This window comes from Lycorma delicatula, chromosome 7 (assembly GCF_047948215.1).
Source record: "Lycorma delicatula isolate Av1 chromosome 7, ASM4794821v1, whole genome shotgun sequence".
NCBI lineage: Eukaryota > Metazoa > Arthropoda > Insecta > Hemiptera > Fulgoridae > Lycorma > Lycorma delicatula.
Window position 1 is genome coordinate 90,562,141 of NC_134461.1, and position 20,551 is coordinate 90,582,691.

Below are 20,551 nucleotides of genomic sequence, written 5' to 3' on the forward strand. Positions count from 1 at the left end.
ACATTAAATTTTAATTTTATAAACTAGAGTTAAATATTTTCATGTTAAATAGCTTAATGATAAATGTTGACTTTCTTTTCTTACATAATTGAAATAAAAATTACCAATGAACAAAAAATTGCCATGCACTGAATTTGTTAAACGTGGCCCGGTTTAAAAAAATTTCAAAATTTCTTTAAAATAGGCCAAGTGCATTACATGCAATCACAAGGTTTTTCTATAAAAGACAAAAAAAAGATAACTAACAGAAAATTTTTTATTGATAATTATTTTAAAGTATATTGGGTTAATTCTATAAAAAAAAAATGATCTGATCTGAATGAAAGTATCTCAAAAAATTTCATGCAGTAAAAGTGTTAATATAGCGTAAAAGTGTTAATATAGCGTAAAAGTGTTAATAGCCACTGCTATCTATACTCAGAATGTTTATGAATGGTGATGTTAAGGTAAAGGCTTGCAAAATGCATCATTATTATTGCAAGTTGTAGGGTAAAAATATTTAAGTAACAATGGTTAAGTTAAAGGGTTTATTTTTTATCAAATTGTATTTTATAAATCAGTAACCTAAAGTGCTCAATTAAATGCAAAATAAAAATTATTAACTAATGCATGAACTTATAATCATAGAAACTCTGTTTCTTGTTTTTTCCACAGAAATGTTAGCAGCTTCTACAAACATTAGTAACAATAAAAAATATATATTTAAAATTTATTATTTTAAAATATGAGAAATTATGATTCTTCAACAATAAATATGTATAAAAAAAAAACAAAAAAAACTGTAATTTCAGGGATCATTGCAATTATAATGATTTTATTCTTCATCACTTCCAGCACCACCAGGTGGCTTTCCTTTTGGTCCACCAGCTCTTTTAGCCATAATTATTTGATCTACTTTAAGAATTGTGCATGCTGCATTTGTTGCATATTTCAAAGCCCAATATTTTGTTAGGTATAAATCAAATACTCCAGCTTCTACAGCATCCTTTACAGCAGCTCCATCTCCCTAAAAAAAAGAAGAAATTTAATTAAACCCAGCAGTTCCATTTTCACTTTTTTACCCTTTGTAATTACATAAATGAGGTCACTATATGTTCACTATTTATAAACAGTAAACATTGATTTTAAATGCTGTTATAACATTTAGAGAACTATTTCACATACAATTAAACAACCAATGGGAAATACTAAAATGCAAACTTCTAATCCAACAGAAACAATTTAAATTGGGTTAAATGAACAATTTTGACAGGGTAGTTTTAAGTATAATAAAAAATATCTTTAAATAGTATTAATATATATTTATATATTAATACTTATATATATTAATATTTATTTTATATTTGTATATAAATATATACAAGGCATATTCATAAGTAAGGGATGTCAGCTTATATTTAAATATTAGCAGGTCTGAATATAGTTTAACACATGCAGGGCCATCTATCGTCTACTTGCGAAGCCACTACAGTTATTGTTTTGAAGCAGTAGTTGTTTGTCTGCCAGTGAGTGTGCATACCAATTTCTGTGACAATTGTTTCTCCCGCCAGTTGTGAAGTGCATGCAGATTCGATTTTTGAGTGCAGAAGGATCTTCAACCGCTGAAATTCATTAGGAGTTGTGCCTAGTGTATGGACAAACAGTAATGAGTGAAGGAAAGGTTAGACAATGGTATCGAGACTTTAAAAATGGTCGCACATTGTACGACCATTTAATAAGAGGCACACATACCTGAATACTGGCAGGCCCAGTATTCAGACCGATGAAATTGCTGAACAAATAAACTGAAAACTGCAATGTGATCGGCGGCAATTGATTAGTGCTCTGGCTAATGAATGTCCACATGTTGGATGCACCTCTATCTACATGATTGTCACAAAGCTTGGATATCACAAACTGTGTGCAAGGTGGGTATTGAAAATGCTCACCGACCAATACAAAGAGCAAAGAATGTGCAGTGGATGAGCGTTTTTGGACTGCTGTTGACAACATGAAGATGACTTGTTCTACACTATTATGGGCAATGCAATGTGGACATACTACACCAACACAGAATCGAAACAACAGTCAACACAGTGCTGCCGTTCAAGTTCCTCAAAACCAAAAAAGTTAAAACAATTATGTATGAGAGTCGAAAAATGTTGGCTACAGTTTTTTTGGGACAAAAAGGGTATAATTTGGTTGATTTCATGGAACCTGGATCAAGAATTACAGCTGTCATGTACTGCAAAATGCTCACCAAACTGAGACATGTGATAAAAAATCAACATGAGAAACTGTCATCCAGCATAATCCTCCTTCACGGAAATGCGTGTCCTCACACTGCTGCCATAACTAAGAAGATTCAAGATTTTGTTGGAACTTTTTTCAACAAACCACACTCCCCATATAGTCCCGACCTTGAACCTAGCGACTACTTCTTCTTCTTGCATTTGAATAAGTGGCATGTTAGAGAATGGTTACAAAATGACGAGGAACTCAAGACTTCCATTGTCAACTGGTTCAATGCCCAGGCGGTGAACTTCTATACAGAGGGGTTAAAGAAACTGGTGCAGCGTTATGAAAAGTGCTTAGATCTGAATGGCGACAATGTGGAAAAGTGAAGTAGATGTGTAGTATACTAAAATTGAAAGTAAAAACCTTTCCTCAGAAGATAATTTTTTTTAATGACCAAATATCCCTTACTTTATGAATATGTCTCATATATAAAGCTTCACACTTTAAACAATTTTGTTTCATTAGTACAATTTACAAATTGTGTTTTTAAATAAATGATTTTCCTATGATTAACAATGGCTGTCACAGAGTATATGGATCCCATAAAATAGAAGCATCTATACTTTGACTTCTATGCATATTCAGGAGGACATCAAGACAAACCTGATAAAAAGAAGAAGGGTATTAGACAGGTAATAAGTAGGAAAAAAACAACAGAACAAAAGAAAAAGGTTTCAGGTGGTCAAGTTGAATGGTCATAAGGCTATATAACAAGGCAATATTGTCTTCTTTAAATAAATCTATAATTTAGACTAAGACTTCAACATCACAAGAAATTATATAGCGAAATTTAATAATAATACATATAATAAGTTCTTTAATATAAACTGTCTTATTTTAAAGAGACATGGATAACCTAAATAGATGAGGAAAAGATGACAGCACACAAAATACTAATCACAATAAATGAAAGGATTTCAACCATAAATTACAAACAACTGATGAAGTAGCATTGGGTGAATCATTCTAACAGGCTAACAGTTTGCTGAATGCTATCATTATATCTCAATACACTTCATTGTGTAATCCACAGTGCAGTGGTGTTTGATTGAACTTTTTTTAGACTATAATATTAAATACCTAAGGCTGTTAATCTTATAAATTTTGATGTTTTAATCTCATTGGATTGAAAACCTATTCTAATTCACGGGATGCAATTGTATACGTTGACTACATAAGCGTACATGCTATAGTAAATATATCTATAGTGATTATAAATCATAAATAACTTCCTTCTCACTCAAAGGGTAGAGATTTAATTTTAAGGTTTACCTCAATATCAAAACCAGCATTTTTCTTTCCTTCTTGATGAGCAGCATACAGATTTGATATTAGTTCATTAGATTTAATCCCAGTATTATCAGCAAGTATTTTAACAAATGTTTCAAGAGCCGTACCAAACTTTTTAACTGTATATTGTTCTAAACCAGGTAATGTTTCACCATATGATACTACTTGTCTTGCTAATTCAATTTCTGTCGCACCTGCTCCAGGGACTAGTCTGCCATCCTATAAACAAAATAAGAATACTGTAATTAATGTCAATTAATAAATTAATTACTTAATGGATTAATTAAACAGAAATCACAAATTGGGAAATGCCTTTGGTACTTAGACCGAAGACAGTCTTGATTCCCAATTATAACTTACATTAAAAAATAGTTAAATTATCTCAAATAAAAAAAAACCTCCATCGAATTAGACATTGAATTATCAATTTTTAAGTCCTAGGCTCTCACAGTATAGCCAAAATGTAGTTTAATGTTTAAAGTAGTTTAAAATTCCTCTTAATATTGTAGGAATTAAAATAAATTATTCTATTCATAAACTATTTAAAATTAAATTCCATTTAAATTTCTAAATATAATCATTTTTCAAACTTTCCTAATATATTAGCTTTGTTACCAAACTATCGACAAATTCAAGCTTTTCAAAGTAAATTTTTACAATTACTTTATGTTTATAAATGAAATCACATTTTTAAATTTCACAATTTTTTGAGTGACACTGGATCCAATGTCTACGCTCTCTTTGATTTATTACATAACAGTAAGTTTGTAAAATGCTCATAATTTTTCTTCAATTATTAGCATATGATTTAATATCTTAATGAAGAAGATGTTTAATGTTGTTTAACAATTAAGTTTAAAGAATATAAAAAATATATTACAATTATGAATCTATTATAAACATTTACATAGGTTTTGGTTTCTAGTTAATTTTATACGAAAAAAAAATTAATTTAGTATAAACCTTTTTTTTTCTCTCTATAAAAACTAAAAATTAAAACATATTTTATAAACATTATAACCCTTAGTGTTCAGGATTTCTTTTCTGAAATCTGCACAACTTTATTGTTGATATGTAGCTTATTGTTAGATGATGAATTAATGAAAAATATAATTTTTTGTTTTTAAGATGCTAACACAGGTAAATGGAAATAAAAAATGCCTTTTTTATCTAAACTTAAAACGATTAGTTTGAGAAAAAATGTGATATGCATTGTGATACACAAATGTGTGTTTTACATATGAAAGGATAAGTTGAGTTTTATCAAAAACTGAAAAAGTAGTGCTAAAACTTCTTTTTTTTTGTTGAACTGATATGAAATACACATATTTATTTATATGCTTTTCTTTAACCTCCGGGTCCGCAGTTAAGCAATTTTTTTCCACAGAGGATGAGATGAATGCTTTGTAGCATGGGTGAAAAATGCCATGCCTGTCCAGGATTCGAACTCAGGACCTCCAGAAGGCCGAGACGCTACCACTTGCACCACGGAGGCCGGCTATTTATATGAATCTAAAAAAACTTATATCACTAACTAAAGAAAAATTATATTCTCTTTTACACTCTTAAATTCTTTATTTAACTCAAACGATATCTTAATAACGGTTATCCTAATTTTCATACGTGAAATATTAACAAAAAAGTTCTTCACTTTCTTTCTATATTTTATTCATAGGAACCAAATAGATAATGGTTAACATTAATCATATTCATTAATGGTAATATTAATGAATGTGATTAACTCAGAAACTCAAAATATTACCAAATGAAAAGTGTTGTTATAAAATATAAATTCTCAGTTAAATTTTATTCTTACCCGATAATGAAGATATGAGAATAAATTTATGGGTTAACCATTATCAAATTTTAATTAATGCGTTTAGATCACCTAACAATACTTGAGTTTTCAGTATATATTAAGAAGTATTATCATTATTATAAAATTATACATTAATATAAAACTATATTTCATGACCAGCAGGGATAATTAAGCAGATAATATTTTTGGAATCAATATACTAAACAACACACTTTCTGATCATTGTGGAGTATACTGTGGCATCTTCCTGCTGATATTCCAACCTCTGATGCTCATTCCTTCTATCACTTTAAACATATTTACAATCTTATATTAATTTTAATTACATTTTTAGGATTCATTTAAATTATTGCAGCTACTCAATGTTTTTTGAAACCTTACCTTTTCTCAATTTAGAGGGTACACCATAAAAAGAGTGTCTTTTTTGAAATTATAATAGCCCTGCTGCTTGGTCAGGTGTTATTTCTGTTTCTAGGTCATATGGGAAAATGTAAAAATAAATTAACACATACCTCAAGGAAATGTTTGTGCAAGATTTCTCACAGCAGTTTCACTGTGTGAATTTTTATCAACATTGATATTTATGACAGTGATTTTTGAAGCAAAATATAGAATTTGACATTTCTTTGCTGTTCAATGATAAGCATCTTTTGTGATATCACACAAATTTTTACAAAAACTTAAGGCTGTTGATGACATTGAAGAGTAAACAAGAATTGACAACTGCTCGCTTTGACAACTTCATGAAAGCTACTATTTATGAAACTATTTCAAAATCATGATTATAATTTCAAACAGAAAATTAATTTTCTTAAGGTCATATTCTGTTAATTTTTTACAAATGTATCATGATTATGTCATTAACTATACAAAATGCATTCATTCAGTATCTCCAATTCCCTGTACAGGCTATTTTTTAGTAGAACAAGTTTTAATTCCAACAATTTAGCTTAATGAAACTGTGTTGTATTCAATTTATGAACAACACAATAAAATTATAAGAATGAATCTAACCTTTGTAATTCCTTTGAATGTGTTTACACCATCATCAATAGCTCGTTCAATATCATCCATATAATTATCAGTTGAACCACGAATCACTACGGTTGAAATTCTACTATCCATACCTTCTATGTTGAATACTACGACTGAAGTATCACCAACTTCATCTACAAATACTGAATCAGCATAACCAAGTTCCTCACGATTTGGTGGAATCTGAAAAAAGAGAACTCTATGATGCAATAATAGTGGAATTATTCCAAGTATTTCAAATAAAAATATGCTTCTCCTTGTATACTGTTACTGCTTAAATTTTTTTAATTTTGTATTTTGATTTTTAATTTCATAAAATTTTCATTATGAAAATAATTATGTAGAAAACGATTACTTTAAGATTTGTGTGACTAAATAATTTAACATTTGAATAATTAATAAAGTTAATGAATGACAGTAATTGAATTTGTTATATAAGAGCAAACTTATTATAAAAAAATCTCCACTACTCAATGCTAATCGCATCCAAGTATCACAGACAACTATCTAAACTAAAAAGTTCCTAACTATGTTTACATGGCCAACATTTCTAGTTCAGCTAATTCTGATACTTTGCAACATGTAAAATATGTTACCCAGATTACTTAATCTAAAATCTTATCTAACTAATCTATATAACTTTATATAGAATATATATGTTGCCGAGATGACTTAACAAAACCTTTTGCATTAAATAGAGATCAAACATAATAGCAAGAAAATATGTAATATTTATAACTTAAATAAATCTTCATAAAAAAATTAAAGTAAAATGCAAATTACTTTCAAACTTAATTAGAATGTTAGTCAGGAAGCAATTTCTCTAGTATTATAATCAAATTTATGCAAATGGGCAGAATCAATAAATCTGTAGTTATAAAGTCAATAATAATAAGAAATATGAAAAAATAAGGCGACTTTATTCAGAAGGTACCTCAGCCACTAATTAGGCTTTTTGTGCAAACCCAAAACAGAAAATAAAGATCCTTGAGCAGTTTCATAGGGCCACTAATAATCTCCAATGAAGATTCACTTGTCTTGTTGTTTTTCACCAGAAGGTGAAGGAATGACCTTGCAGATGGAACTGGGATATAGTGACCAAATACCCAAGGCATTTATACTAAAGAAGAAGGAATAAAGGGAAAGAAAATTAAGAGAAGAAGGAGTGATTAAACAATACAGAGACTACTTATCATCTGTTTAATTAGGGTAATTTACCATCCTCCCCAGGACCAATGCAGTATTAATACAGAATGTGTTAACCAGACCTCTATTATTAACAGAAAAGTAAATAAGTGAGAAAGTGTTAAATCAGATATAAAGAAGACGCTATAAATTCCTGCTTGCATAATCAAAAAGAGATAAATTAAATTTTATTATTAAAAGAATCTTACCAATCTTGGTAGAGCAGTTGCATTAACAGCTTTACATAATCGTCGAATATCAAATTTAGAATTTAACCTGACAGCCATTAAACCATATTTGTTAACATAATGTAGAGCCATATCACCAAACTTAGCACCAGCAACAATAACATCAGCACCTGCATCAGCAATTGCTTTTATCTGTTGTTCTAATAATGTTTCTTCTCCACGACTGAAGTTCATCAATTCATCAGCTGTTTTAATTAATACTGTACCCTGGAAAATATCATTTAAAAAAAATCAATGTCCACAGGAAGTCCATTATTATTAAACAGAGATTTTTTTAATTTATTTAACGTAAATTAATTCTATTATTTTTGTAATATTATTCATTCAATTGATCTGAATCATTCAGTTCAAACTCAGCACTGTGTTAACTCAACACAGAGATAGAGCTCACAGTTCATTAATTCAATTCATTAAAGTTTGTGCTTCAACCACAAAATTTCCATCACCACCACCACCACCCATAATTATTATATACTGCTATAAAGCTTAATTTCAAATTCATTAAAATCATATATATATAAATTTTGTTAATACATTTATTGAATATGCCCAATATAATACAGAACTATGAGCTAGAAGTTCATAAGAGTGACAAATTTTATCAAGTAAAATAATTATTAACAGTTTATATAAGGTACAAGAACATGGATTGTTAAATATAACAAAAAAAAAATAATAATTTTTTCTGTTAAATGTTAAGCCTTAATTTGATTAAAAGTCATTTAATTTTATGAAAATAGAGAAAAGCTAAAAGTAATTTTATGTTACTGATTAATATATTGTTTTCAATGTAATGAAAAATTATATAAATTTTCATTTTTTTATTTTATTTTGTTTGGGTTATTATAAAGAATGAACAGATGCATATTATTTATATGATTACAGCAACGCTTAGTTGCAAGTGCAACATGGAACATTATAATAATAAACATTAAAAAATATCCAAATGTGAAGATCCAAACATCTAATGAATTATAAAAAAAATAAACATTACATTCTCTATCCACTGAACTTTCCAGTCAATCTGCATCTCCCTGCATTCAAATCATATATGAATAAGATAAATGGTTATGGAAAACATTTTAAAAGAGGTGCTTATGGGCCTGGAATAACCTTTGCTGAACTTCTAATAAAAAAATTGATCACTCATAAATCTTTTTTTATGCAGAGTGAAGAGTGATGGAAGTAAAGTACATATGGCTTAAATGTACAATTACTTACCTTAGTTTCAGTTTGCATTACATCAACTGCGCAAGTGTAAACAGCAATTTTAGCTTCTGTTTTCTTTGTTATATCTCCTTCAACATTGCGTTTAAAAACCATTCCATGAATAACTTCTGATTTATAAAGACCATTTCCCTATAATAGACATTAATAGAACTAAATTAATGAATTATAAAACATCAACATCTAATAAGTGTTATAACAAACAATAAAGAAAAAACAATAATAAAGGTATTATTAATTAATTTTACTTTAACTACAGTTGAGTTAGTAATTTTCTTCTTAAATTTATAAAACAATGAACTCTTTCTTGTTGCCATCATTAATATTATATTCAAAGACTAATAAAAAAAATTATTATCTCTTATAAATAAAAAGAAAAAGTAGATTCATGATTTACAAAAAAAAAAAAAAAAAATAAGGTGATAGTAATTATTCATCTAGTAAGATGATACAATGCTGTCAAAAAAAAAATTAAACATAAAAAATTGCTTGTAAAAAAACACACATGACATGTTTATTTGTACACAAACAATAACAACATTCATTCATCTATGATTAAATATTACTACCAAGTAAAATAAGAATAAACATGGATAGCTTACCAAAATCTTACACACCCGGACGTTATCAACATTAAATGTATTACTCTCTGGTAGGATAGATACTGCAAATATAGAAAAAAGACAAACACAAATTAATTTAATTCATAAAATGGATACTAACAAAATTTAATTAAATTACAATATTATTTCTGAAGTTTAAATCAAATTTCACTTTGAAGAGTGTTTAATATAATTAAACGGTTTATAATTTGATTTTATTGTGATATTCAACTCGTTATTACAGGTATTCAAGTAAACATTTTTGGAGTGTGCATATCACTTCGCAAACTGATGTTATTGTTTAATCTTAATAGCATGGATTATATATATATGAATAACAACTGTTTGTAATATTTTCAGCAATGAGAATCATAAAATATATGAATATGATTAATTTTAAATAGTTTCCACATTTTGAAAAAAAATGTACGTAATAAAATGTAGGATGACTGAATTAAAGAATTAATAATAGAAAAAAAGATTGCAGATATTTGATGAAATATTGAAAATATGACTCATCTAAAATAGACTATATGGTAGATAAAACTTGTTGGACCGAATTAGAAAATAAAAATTATTAAAAACTGGTAATATTATTAATGTTACAAGAAGTAATCCTCAAGAGAAATCTTTACAAACGTAAATAAATTAAATTTAAATTTCTCATTTTTTCCCTTCCATTATTTTAAAATAAAACACTAATTTATATTGTATTGGATTTATAATATAATAAACTAACTTTGAGAAAAACCAAATTTTAATTTAAGTTCATCATTTAAGTTGATCCTGTTATGTTTTTAAATAATTTTGGTTCTTTACTTTTGGCAAAATTTATGGTAATTATACATACAATGAACAACTTAATAATTTTACTATGAATAAAGCAAACACAACTTCAATAAAGTTTATATATAAAAATATGTAATTTAAAAAAAACCTGTTTACAAACAATCCTTTACAAAGGAATTGTTAAAACGGCGTTGTTTAAAAATAAAATAACTTAAAAATACTTATAAAAACACAGCCTGTAAAGATTTCTTTACTTTTATGGATATTATGTGAACTTTTTGGCGAAGTAAAGATTAACATCATAATGAAAAAAAAATTGTTTAAATACTTTTTTACTTTAAATTTCCACATAAATTTCAGGAAAATTGTTACTACAACAGCTTAATAAAGATTCAACGTTAACTGTTTAAGAAAATAATCTTGTATTTGAAAGTTTTATTTCATTCTGGTTTGACATCTATAAACCAATGAAGCACTGAGAGACTGTCCCTCTTGTACTATGTAATCTAAATGAAAATAATTCTTAAGTTTAAAAGAGAAAGTCTAAGATAAAAACAGACAGCCCCCAGCAGTATTATTTACATAAATTTTTTGATCTGGGAAATGCCAAAAATATTAACAATAGTTATCATATTTTTTAAATAGTAAGAATAAAAGTAAAGAAAGACATTTATAACTATATATTCACTCTTATTTCCACTCAAAAAACACTCAATTTTTACCACATTTCAACATTTTGATCAGCATAACTGAATCTCAATAATAAAGGTTGTATTCAAAGTAAAAATTAAACAGGCAAATTCACTTATAGAATAATACAGTCCTGCAACTGGCAACTTTTTTTATACATATACTTTAACATTACTAAAATGTAAAAAAATGAGAACTGAAAACAGTAAATTTACTATTTTTATTTTTTAAACAAATATTATGGTATCTCATAAAAACAACAGAAGATAAGAACTGATAGAATTACTAAAACATGAAAATCATTTACATTAAGAACAAATAAATTTTCACTAACCACAAGCCTTTGAAATAAGATTCGTAAGAAAGTCTTCATTGCCGTACTGTTTACTCATTATTGATGACCTTATAGCTTTTTCAATTTCTTCAGTATTTCTAAAATCTTTAATTTCATTACATGTCAAAGTTGGAAGAATTTCTAAAGCTTTATCAAGAGCTAATTCATATCCTTCAACAATCTCTGAAGGAGTTAAACCCTGAAAAAGTAACAAATATGAAAAAGGATACAAACACACATAAAATTATCTGTAAATGAAATCAAAGAACATTAATTATAATTTATAGGAAAATTTAATCACACATTATATATGATTTCACATGGTTTAATAATCCAATTAGTGAATGAACTAAACGAGCTTGTTCATTGAATGACCTTTTTCACATTGCATCTATTTATGTAAATATCTACTCATCTTAAAGAATTTTTACATAAACAAGTATGCAAATCATAAGAGTTGGCCTCAATGTCTGTGGGCTTAACAACATAAAAGTTGATCAAGAAGCAGATTTAGTTTTTTAAGTTCTGATTTTTGCTAATTCAAGTTATATTTTTACATAAAAAGAGATTAATTAATGTCAAAAGTAGAAAACAAAGAGAGTAAACACAGTTTATGGTCTGCCTCAAGCAGTTATAGAAAATAATGCAAATCTGCAACGCACAATATTCAACATATTTAAAATGATTAAAAATGATTTTTAAGTAAACATAAGCAGTCAAAATTTTGGTCAAATTATTTTACTTACTCAATTGTTTTTGCATAATTTGCTGTTTCTACTGTTCTAATTATCATTGTTCTGACAGGCAGAATATACTACCCACAAAATTTCTGTTCTTAAATAAATAATTCTGTCATTAGTAATTATTAAATTATTTATTTAACAGCTATTATTAATAAAAATGTCCATTACTTTCATAAAGAATGAATCAATCGATTTTGTTTTTAAGTAATTAGATAATGGTAATATAATTACTTAAAAACATATTACACTGGAGGTACTTAAAGAGGGAAGATAAGTACAAATGATAAGTGAGAAACCCTACTGCTATAATGCAGATTGAGACATGCCAACAATTGAGGATGTCACACTAAAAAGGGCGTATAAATAAATTAAAACGGCCTCTCAAGAAAAACGAATTTTAAGTTTTTAAAAGCTTATAACAAATTTCATCTTGATCAAGTAAATTATGTATTTAATACAGTTGTACGATACAAAATAAACAATATAATTATGTAAATAAAACAATAAAAAGTATCAGAAAAATATCAACAAAATAATAACAACAATATCCTTCATATGCCTTTTTAAGGTGAACAGCATGTTTTACATTTTTAAGGTGAAATAATAAGAATTTATTCAGAAAAATCTTAGAAATATAAAATGTAATGTTAGTAACACAGAAAACTGATTACATTAGAAATTAGATTATTAACAATCGCACTAGTCTATTTTACCACTATTAATAACAGTTTCAAACCAGTCCTTAACTTCTTCACTCATAAGATCATATAAATCTTGTATATCTTTAACTTCAGCTAAATTTAGTGCAACTTTTCATTTGTACAGATTCTACATTTTTTACTTCACAAGACAACAGACGTTTCTTCCAAAAAGTAAATAGAATAAAACTGGAATAGTATGATTTTTAAGCACTGATAGTACCAGAAGGTTCAAATATATGAGTCTATACTTTTGTATTTAAAAATTACAACCTTTAGCAACAGATTTCTAAAGAAAGTAAGGGAGCAAAGTCTGGGAACATTCTTTTAAAATAGATCTGTCTCATAACACTCTGAAGGGCTCAGGATTTACACAACACATAGCTATTACTTCAAGGTACTCCATTGCTGTTTGAATGCACTTCAGCTTCAACTTCAACTTTATTCAACTGAATAAAGGGCAAAATTGCAATTACACTGGGAATAACTACTGCCTCATATGGGAAATAATGTAATATTGATATATAATAAATCTGTTTAATATTGATAGATTATAAATCTTTGAAAAGCAAGAGCAAAACAAGAGAAATTTGAAGTTTTTGTTCAGACTCCCAGCTAAGTCAGAGAAAAATACAATATTTTTAAATGATTTAGATTTCATCAATTCAATCAGTATTTTATGCACAAAAGAAATGATGCTATCAGGATTTTTCTTATCTTCAGTTTCAAGAAAAGTGTACATACATCTTTCTGAATTTTCACTGTGAATGTGCTTATTACAAACAAAACCACAGTAATCGTTTGTAAAACTGAGCTGTGCAGTTAAGCTTTGGAATTGGTAAATTTTGTGTGTAGTCGAATTCAATACATAATAAATCTGATCCTCTTATTCTGCTTTGATTAATCTTTTTCCTTTAAGTTTATGACGAGCTTTAACACGCATCTAGTACAGATTGTATTCAATTTTACAAGGATAATTTTTATCAGCCTGAAGTATAAACTCAGATTTACAACAGTAATCACAAACATCAGTGTAAGGCTTATGAAAAGTGTAGTTGCAGCACTCTATAAAAAACTTACATCTCTTGCATGCAATTTTAACATTAGTCCCAATCTTTGCTTTATAATAATCTTGAAATGGAATGTACAGGGACTTAACTGTTACATTTGGACTATCAAGATATATCAACTCTGACTTTGCCCGAGAGTAATAAGACTCAGAATGTGGTATACTTTTCAAATGTTCTTTAGTAAGCTGCCAGATTCTGTAGTCAATAGTGTGAGATCGATTTGAATGTTTGCCCCTTTTGTCATCAAATGATTCTACCGTTAATAGTTGATTCTGAACAGTACACAAATTTTTACTGATATATGTAATATACTTAAAAGAAAATTACTACACACATTACTTTTTTTCCTGTCGCTTGCAGGCACTAAGTATTTCCATATGTTTACTATTTCCTTTAAAGGTTCTGTAGACAAGATTTTACATTATGTTTAATCAGAAAACCTGCCAAAAATAAATTTTGTTAGGCTTTGATGCTTATATCCCAAAATCTTTGAACAGACATTTGTTATCATCATTAGAAAGTTTTGTAACAAACATTTGCACAACACTTTTGAACTGATTTAAACGTCTTACTTGCATGATGGTCTCCTTTAACAGTTATACAAGATTCAGCTTTATTTCTATTTACTTTCCTTTCTTGTTTTCCATTTTGATTTATCCACTGATTTTTTCCTACCTTACTCTGTTACTTTCCATTGTTTAATAATCCTTTCTAGCAAGACGGATGATATTGCTAAACACCTAACAAAAATTGCAACAAAATAAAGCTTACAATCTTATAGCTTATAACAGGTTTCATTTTCCATACAGGTTATGAAAAAGTGATATCACAAAAAGAGCATATGATATGTTCTTTCAAAGTTTGTGCTAACATCTGTTAAAACATTAAAATAAAAATCTGTAGATTCAGAATATAAAATGCATCAAAAAGAGCGTGAAACACCATACGCCATTTTTAGTGTGACGTTCTCAATTATGGGTTCAAACTGAGTAGGCTGTTATTCTTTCAAGTAGAATTAAAAACACACTTAGGTCTAATTTCACACCACACATACAATCCTCACAACATAGATACCGACCCCCAATGACACACATGGTGCCATATACAATCATAATGTTACCTAGCATTAACTACAAATGCATCCTACTATTTTTTATCAATCACGATCAACCACATATTTCTATAAATCATCTATCACTATTTATCACTTTGTAAATTAAAAATAAAAACATGCTAAACTTGCTTATGTTATAAAAAAAAAATTAACAATTGGTAAGACATGTAAGCTAATAGATATTGAAATAATAAACCTCAAAAGAATAATAATTAGAGTAAATTATCTTAAAAAAAAAAAATTCAATGGGATGTAATGTCGATGTATGTAATTGTATAGGCATAGCCAATAATGGTGCAAACTGGAACAAAGCTAGAATTCTAGAAAATTGGGAAAAAGATAAAAGGCTCTCGAATCACGTAAAAATTATTTTCAATCTGTTTTATAACAAACTGATATAGCAATCTAATATTGCTACTACTGTTTGCATTATTAGAATGCATTAATAATGGGTCCCTGTAATGCCTTCAAGTGCGGCATTACAGGCCCCACTATGCTTTAATCGCATTCAAACAAGCTATACCCTCTCAAACATACCATTCGTAAAAGTTCTTCAGCAGCCTCAAGCAGTGCTCCGGCAAAAATAATAACAGAGTTAGTACCATCTCCAACTTCTTGTTCTTGCATTTCAGATGCCATTATCATTAGTTTGGCTGCTGGGTGTTCAACCTGGGAAAAAAATAGTTTAAATCTATTTACTTATTCAAATCAATTTTTTAAGTATTATAGTTAAGTCATTACAGCATAAATACTAAAACTTATAACAAAAGTTTTAAGCTATTACAATTGAATAATATTTTTAAAAACTTTAATTTCATTTAGTTACACTAATAATTTTGCATTGTACAATACACTTATAAACAAGTGTGTATAAATTTTATTGTGGAAAGTTTAAAACATTACATTTTAAGTTAAAGATTTAATTACTGTCCTCTAACTGTTCAACTCTCCCCCCAATTCATCCACTGAATTAATAAACTCATTTGTTGTTACTGAAGTACTTATCACCATTTTGTCTACCAATATTTATGTGATATTTTCCATTTTCTTCTTGTGTAATATGACTGATATAATTTTTCCTCTTCTCAACCATTATTTTGTAGATTTCTTCAAGTACACGCTGCACTTTATTCATTTTAAAACATTTTACTGTTTAAATGGCCATTTACCCTTTAACCTGACTCCAGATCATCTTAATAAATTTAAGAGTACATAGTAAGTGAAGAAGAATACAATATCCATATCCTCTTGCCATTTTAATAATCACTTTTATGTTTGCATTTCTATCTTTCAACTTGTATCAGTTTTGACATGGTTGCATTAAATGGTATACACATTTGGTATGAAGCCAAGAAATAATATTGCTTTAAGTATTTGGAATACCCTCCATTTACACTCTGCGATATATTGCATTATCCACTACTACACTTTATTTTGATAACAGCTACATTACTATATGAAACCAGTTTTGGAAAACTTCACATTAATCTCTTAATGATAGTCAACAGTAGTTTTCTTTGCCTCAAAAACTAAAGACAATTTTCAGTGAATATTTATCATCAATGCCAATGTGAACAATGAGCAATCTGGTTTTGCAAGAATTACATTTTAATCCATGCAGATGCTATTTAAGAATGCTTACTAGGCTGATTTTTATGATAATAGTTATAATAAAATATCACATCAGGCTTTTGCAGTTGTTTACATTCCATTTTTTTAATATTTTAATTGTTCTGATCAATTAATATGGTCTGATGTTGCCATCAATGACCATATTTCTCTAACTGAAATAAAATGTAAAATCTTATGTTTTAATAATCTTGTACAAATTAATTTAAAAAAAAAAAAAAAAAGAAGCTAATTTAAGTTATTTATTACCACCAAAACTTTATTCAAAGTTGGTGGTTCACTATTGGGGAAAAGATGATGTAGCTTTAGTCAAAATCTCAAAATTATGTTTTTAACAAATTCTTCACATTCCTTTAAAACAGCAGTCATTTTTATTTTCTTGCCTGGTGTGGTTAATTTTCTTAACTACTTCAGCTCATTTCTGATTGGACAACAGTTAACTGTTGAAACATTGCAAGCTTTTCAGTCATTTTCTTATCCTGTTTTATATGAATTGAGGTATTTTTTTACAAACACAGAATTATAAAAAATTATTCCCCTTCACATTCCAAGGGTTTCTCCTTCTATGTTTAAACAAGTGGTGGTTACTTCTATCATTTTTACTATAAAGAAAAAAAAAAAAAATTTAAATATCAACATCTAAAGAAAAAAATTTGGGTTAATTAGAATATAGCATAATTATAATAACAAAATTAAAAAGTAATGGAAAATAAATTAATTATTGCAACCCATGGGAGAGTGTAGCATATCAGCTTTTAATTAGGCAAAGTCCTGGATTCAAATCCTGGTCAGGCATGTCAATTTTTTTTATAAATTAAAAAATGTCCATATGACAAGTTTCATGATTATGTGATGCATAAATCATCTACAAAAAGAAAAAAATTAACACAAAGACAAAACAGAATATTAATAAAAATATTAAACAAAGAGCAATATGAACAGAGAAAGTATAAAACATAACTGAGCTGTTAGTAAAATGAATTTGATGGCACTAGCTCTAGTCCTGGAACGTGAGGGTATTACATGTTCTGTGCATGCTCTATCTTATTCGCTCCTGCTTGACAAACCAAATGTAAAATGTTTCATGATGGTCTACTTAGCATAGTACACTTGTGAAGGGGACCAGAGAAACTGGTAATCCTAAACCAACTCTAGCCTAATAATGTTATAATTGATAGTGGTGACTAATTTTGTACAAATTAGCTCTAGCTCTAGCACTTATAAAGACTTAGCAAGTCTAAGGATATACATATGTATGAACTATGCATGTATAAATTTCCATCCACACATCACCATCAAAAGTGAATGTAGAAAATATATTATCATGTGTTATACAAAACCTTTAGTTATTCATTGCACAGGTGAAATTTTTTCCTACTTCAAAGTTAAAACCAATTTACTGAGGAAAATTAATTTATTCATTTAAATTCACATTTTAATCTTAGAATAACAGTCTTACTAATATAGGAATTACAAAACAGATTCTATGGGATACTCACACCATGAAACAAAGGATTATGTCAATAGCATTTGATTAAATGCAAATGACAAGATGATTCTGCAGGAAAAATCTGTGCTTTAACACAAAATCGATTAAATTTATGTTAAAAATTAGTCTGGTTGAATTCTTCCAAAATAAGAAAAAAAAAATCTGATGTGATAAATACAGTACTTACCTCTAGTTCTTTAATTATGGTTGCAGCATCATTTGTAACAAAAAGCTTCTCAATATGGTTAATAATAATTTTATTCATCCCATTTGGACCATATGCAGTTCGAACTGTTTCAGCAAACTGTCGACATGCACTAATGTTACGATAGACAGCTTCCTCTAAACCTGAGAAATGCTGAAAAGTATAATAATTCAGTATTAAAGCATTTAGTAAAAATATAAAGAAATTTCAAATAATTAAAACTAATAAACTAAACTGTATACTAAGCCCCCATAACAAAATTTATTTACATACAAGGGAAAACATTATTGGTAAAAAATTATCATTATTATTATTAACATTATTGTATAATTATTGGTAAAATTTAAGTGTAAAAATTGCCTGTGATTTTTTACTGTTAATTTTAGTTTAAACCTATATTAAAAATAGTTTTTCAAAATAACAATACATGCAGTGGCTGTAGACAAGATTGCAAAATGTTTACTCTCTAGTTTTTGTCTGATCAATGAACAAAATATTTTTGGAGAATAATTAACTAGTTTTACCTAAGTTTTTCCTTCAGAATCTTAAGTCTTTTGGTTTTCATGGCATGTCTGAAAAACAAAGTCAATGCTTGGAAAAAAATTCTATTTAATTCTCAATTATTTGATTTGGTATATGAAAGGAATTGACACAATCACTGTCTTGCTCCAAGGCACATATGCATGCCAGAAATGTTTTTACTGAGTAACAAGTTTATAAAAGTTAAAAAAAATAATTTTCAGTGCAATCTGTGATCTAATCTGTACATTCCAAAACAAAAAAGGAAATGACTGTTAGCCCAAGGGAGTATGCAAAGCACTGTGTTTACACAACAACAAAGCTTTGCAAAACAGTGATATTAGCAATCATACATTAGAATTTCAAAGATGAAATTTATCTATTACAAAATGATGAATGAAATTCGTGAGTGAACGGAGGTATAGTTGCTGCTGGTAGATGTGATGGTGATATAAAAAGGCTGGCAACAACAGTATGTAAGATCTTATATAAATAGAGCATTTATTTGATGTTAGTAAATGTGTTTCATCTAGCAAAGACAGGACTGTAAGTTTGCCAAACCAATCCATCTCGTACTACCGTGTGTACTGGTGGCATTGTATCATTCTCAAATATTTCCCGCTTTCTTAAACACAAACTCCTGTTCAAGAGTAGAAAGATCAGTGCCTAACTTAAGTTATACATTCAAGAAATATAAGTTTTTTTTTGTAAAATACACAAGAAAAACTGTATTTTAACATTATATATAAATTTAAAATTTCTTAAATTTTATGTTATAACAATCAGTTAAGAGGCTATTCGCTTATCCGGCTAAGGTTCCGCTCCTTCTAGGGACTGATCCAAAAAGGAGTCAACTAAAATGATCCAATAATCTAACAAAAACGTGCAACTAACCTCAAACTGTGAATTCGTAATCTGAAAAGATTAAAAAAATTAAAAGATATTTTAACATGATTAAAAAAATTAATGAAATCAGAATACAGCTGAAATAACGTTATCAATATTATTATTATGAGAAGTATTTAAGATAAAGTATTCCACAAAAAAAACATGTGTGCACAATGAAGTTTCACACCCACACTAACCGTATAATAGTAAAATAAATTTTTCTCTTACCCGTGCTCCTTCTTTAAGCATCTGAGCAAATCCTGGCGCTTTAGGAACGTGTAGAGCCATTTTTTATAATTAATTATAGAAAATTTAAATTACTCTTTAAGAATTCAACTTTTCAATCAATGACCACTAATACAACTATGGCGACTACAAGAAGTAACACATAAATAGATCACTTTCAAAGCGCACTCTGTAATTGCTTTAAGTACTGTGCTATTCTAGAATGATTAATTATTATTCATGGATTTATGTCCCAGTAAATAATGTTATTTGTTATATTCAGAATTAATAATAAAATATCAAAATTAATAGTAGCATTATATATTTTTAATATTCACATTTTAAGTTTTCAGAAGATTAGTAGAGTATTTGTGGAAATTCCAAAACAAATTGAATATTATTTAATTTCTATTATTATTATTATTTCAAATTTGTTTTAAATATTATTACCACTTCAATGTTATATCTTTTTTTT

At 27.9% G+C, this 20,551-nt stretch overlaps 1 protein-coding gene across 1 annotated transcript; it reads right to left on the reverse strand.

Moving 5' to 3' along the window:
* Nucleotides 1-238: 238 nt before the first annotated feature.
* CCT8 (chaperonin containing TCP1 subunit 8) lies at nucleotides 239-20,239 on the reverse strand. Its single transcript, XM_075370459.1, has 10 exons — nucleotides 20,080-20,239; nucleotides 18,427-18,597; nucleotides 15,659-15,790; nucleotides 11,497-11,695; nucleotides 9,684-9,745; nucleotides 9,076-9,213; nucleotides 7,816-8,061; nucleotides 6,401-6,604; nucleotides 3,550-3,786; nucleotides 239-1,006 (listed from the first exon to the last, which is right to left on the reverse strand). The coding sequence occupies exons 1-10, from the start codon at nucleotides 20,137-20,139 to the stop codon at nucleotides 815-817; spliced, it is 1,641 nt and encodes a 546-aa protein (XP_075226574.1). The 5' UTR covers nucleotides 20,140-20,239; the 3' UTR covers nucleotides 239-814.
* Nucleotides 20,240-20,551: the final 312 nt, after the last annotated feature.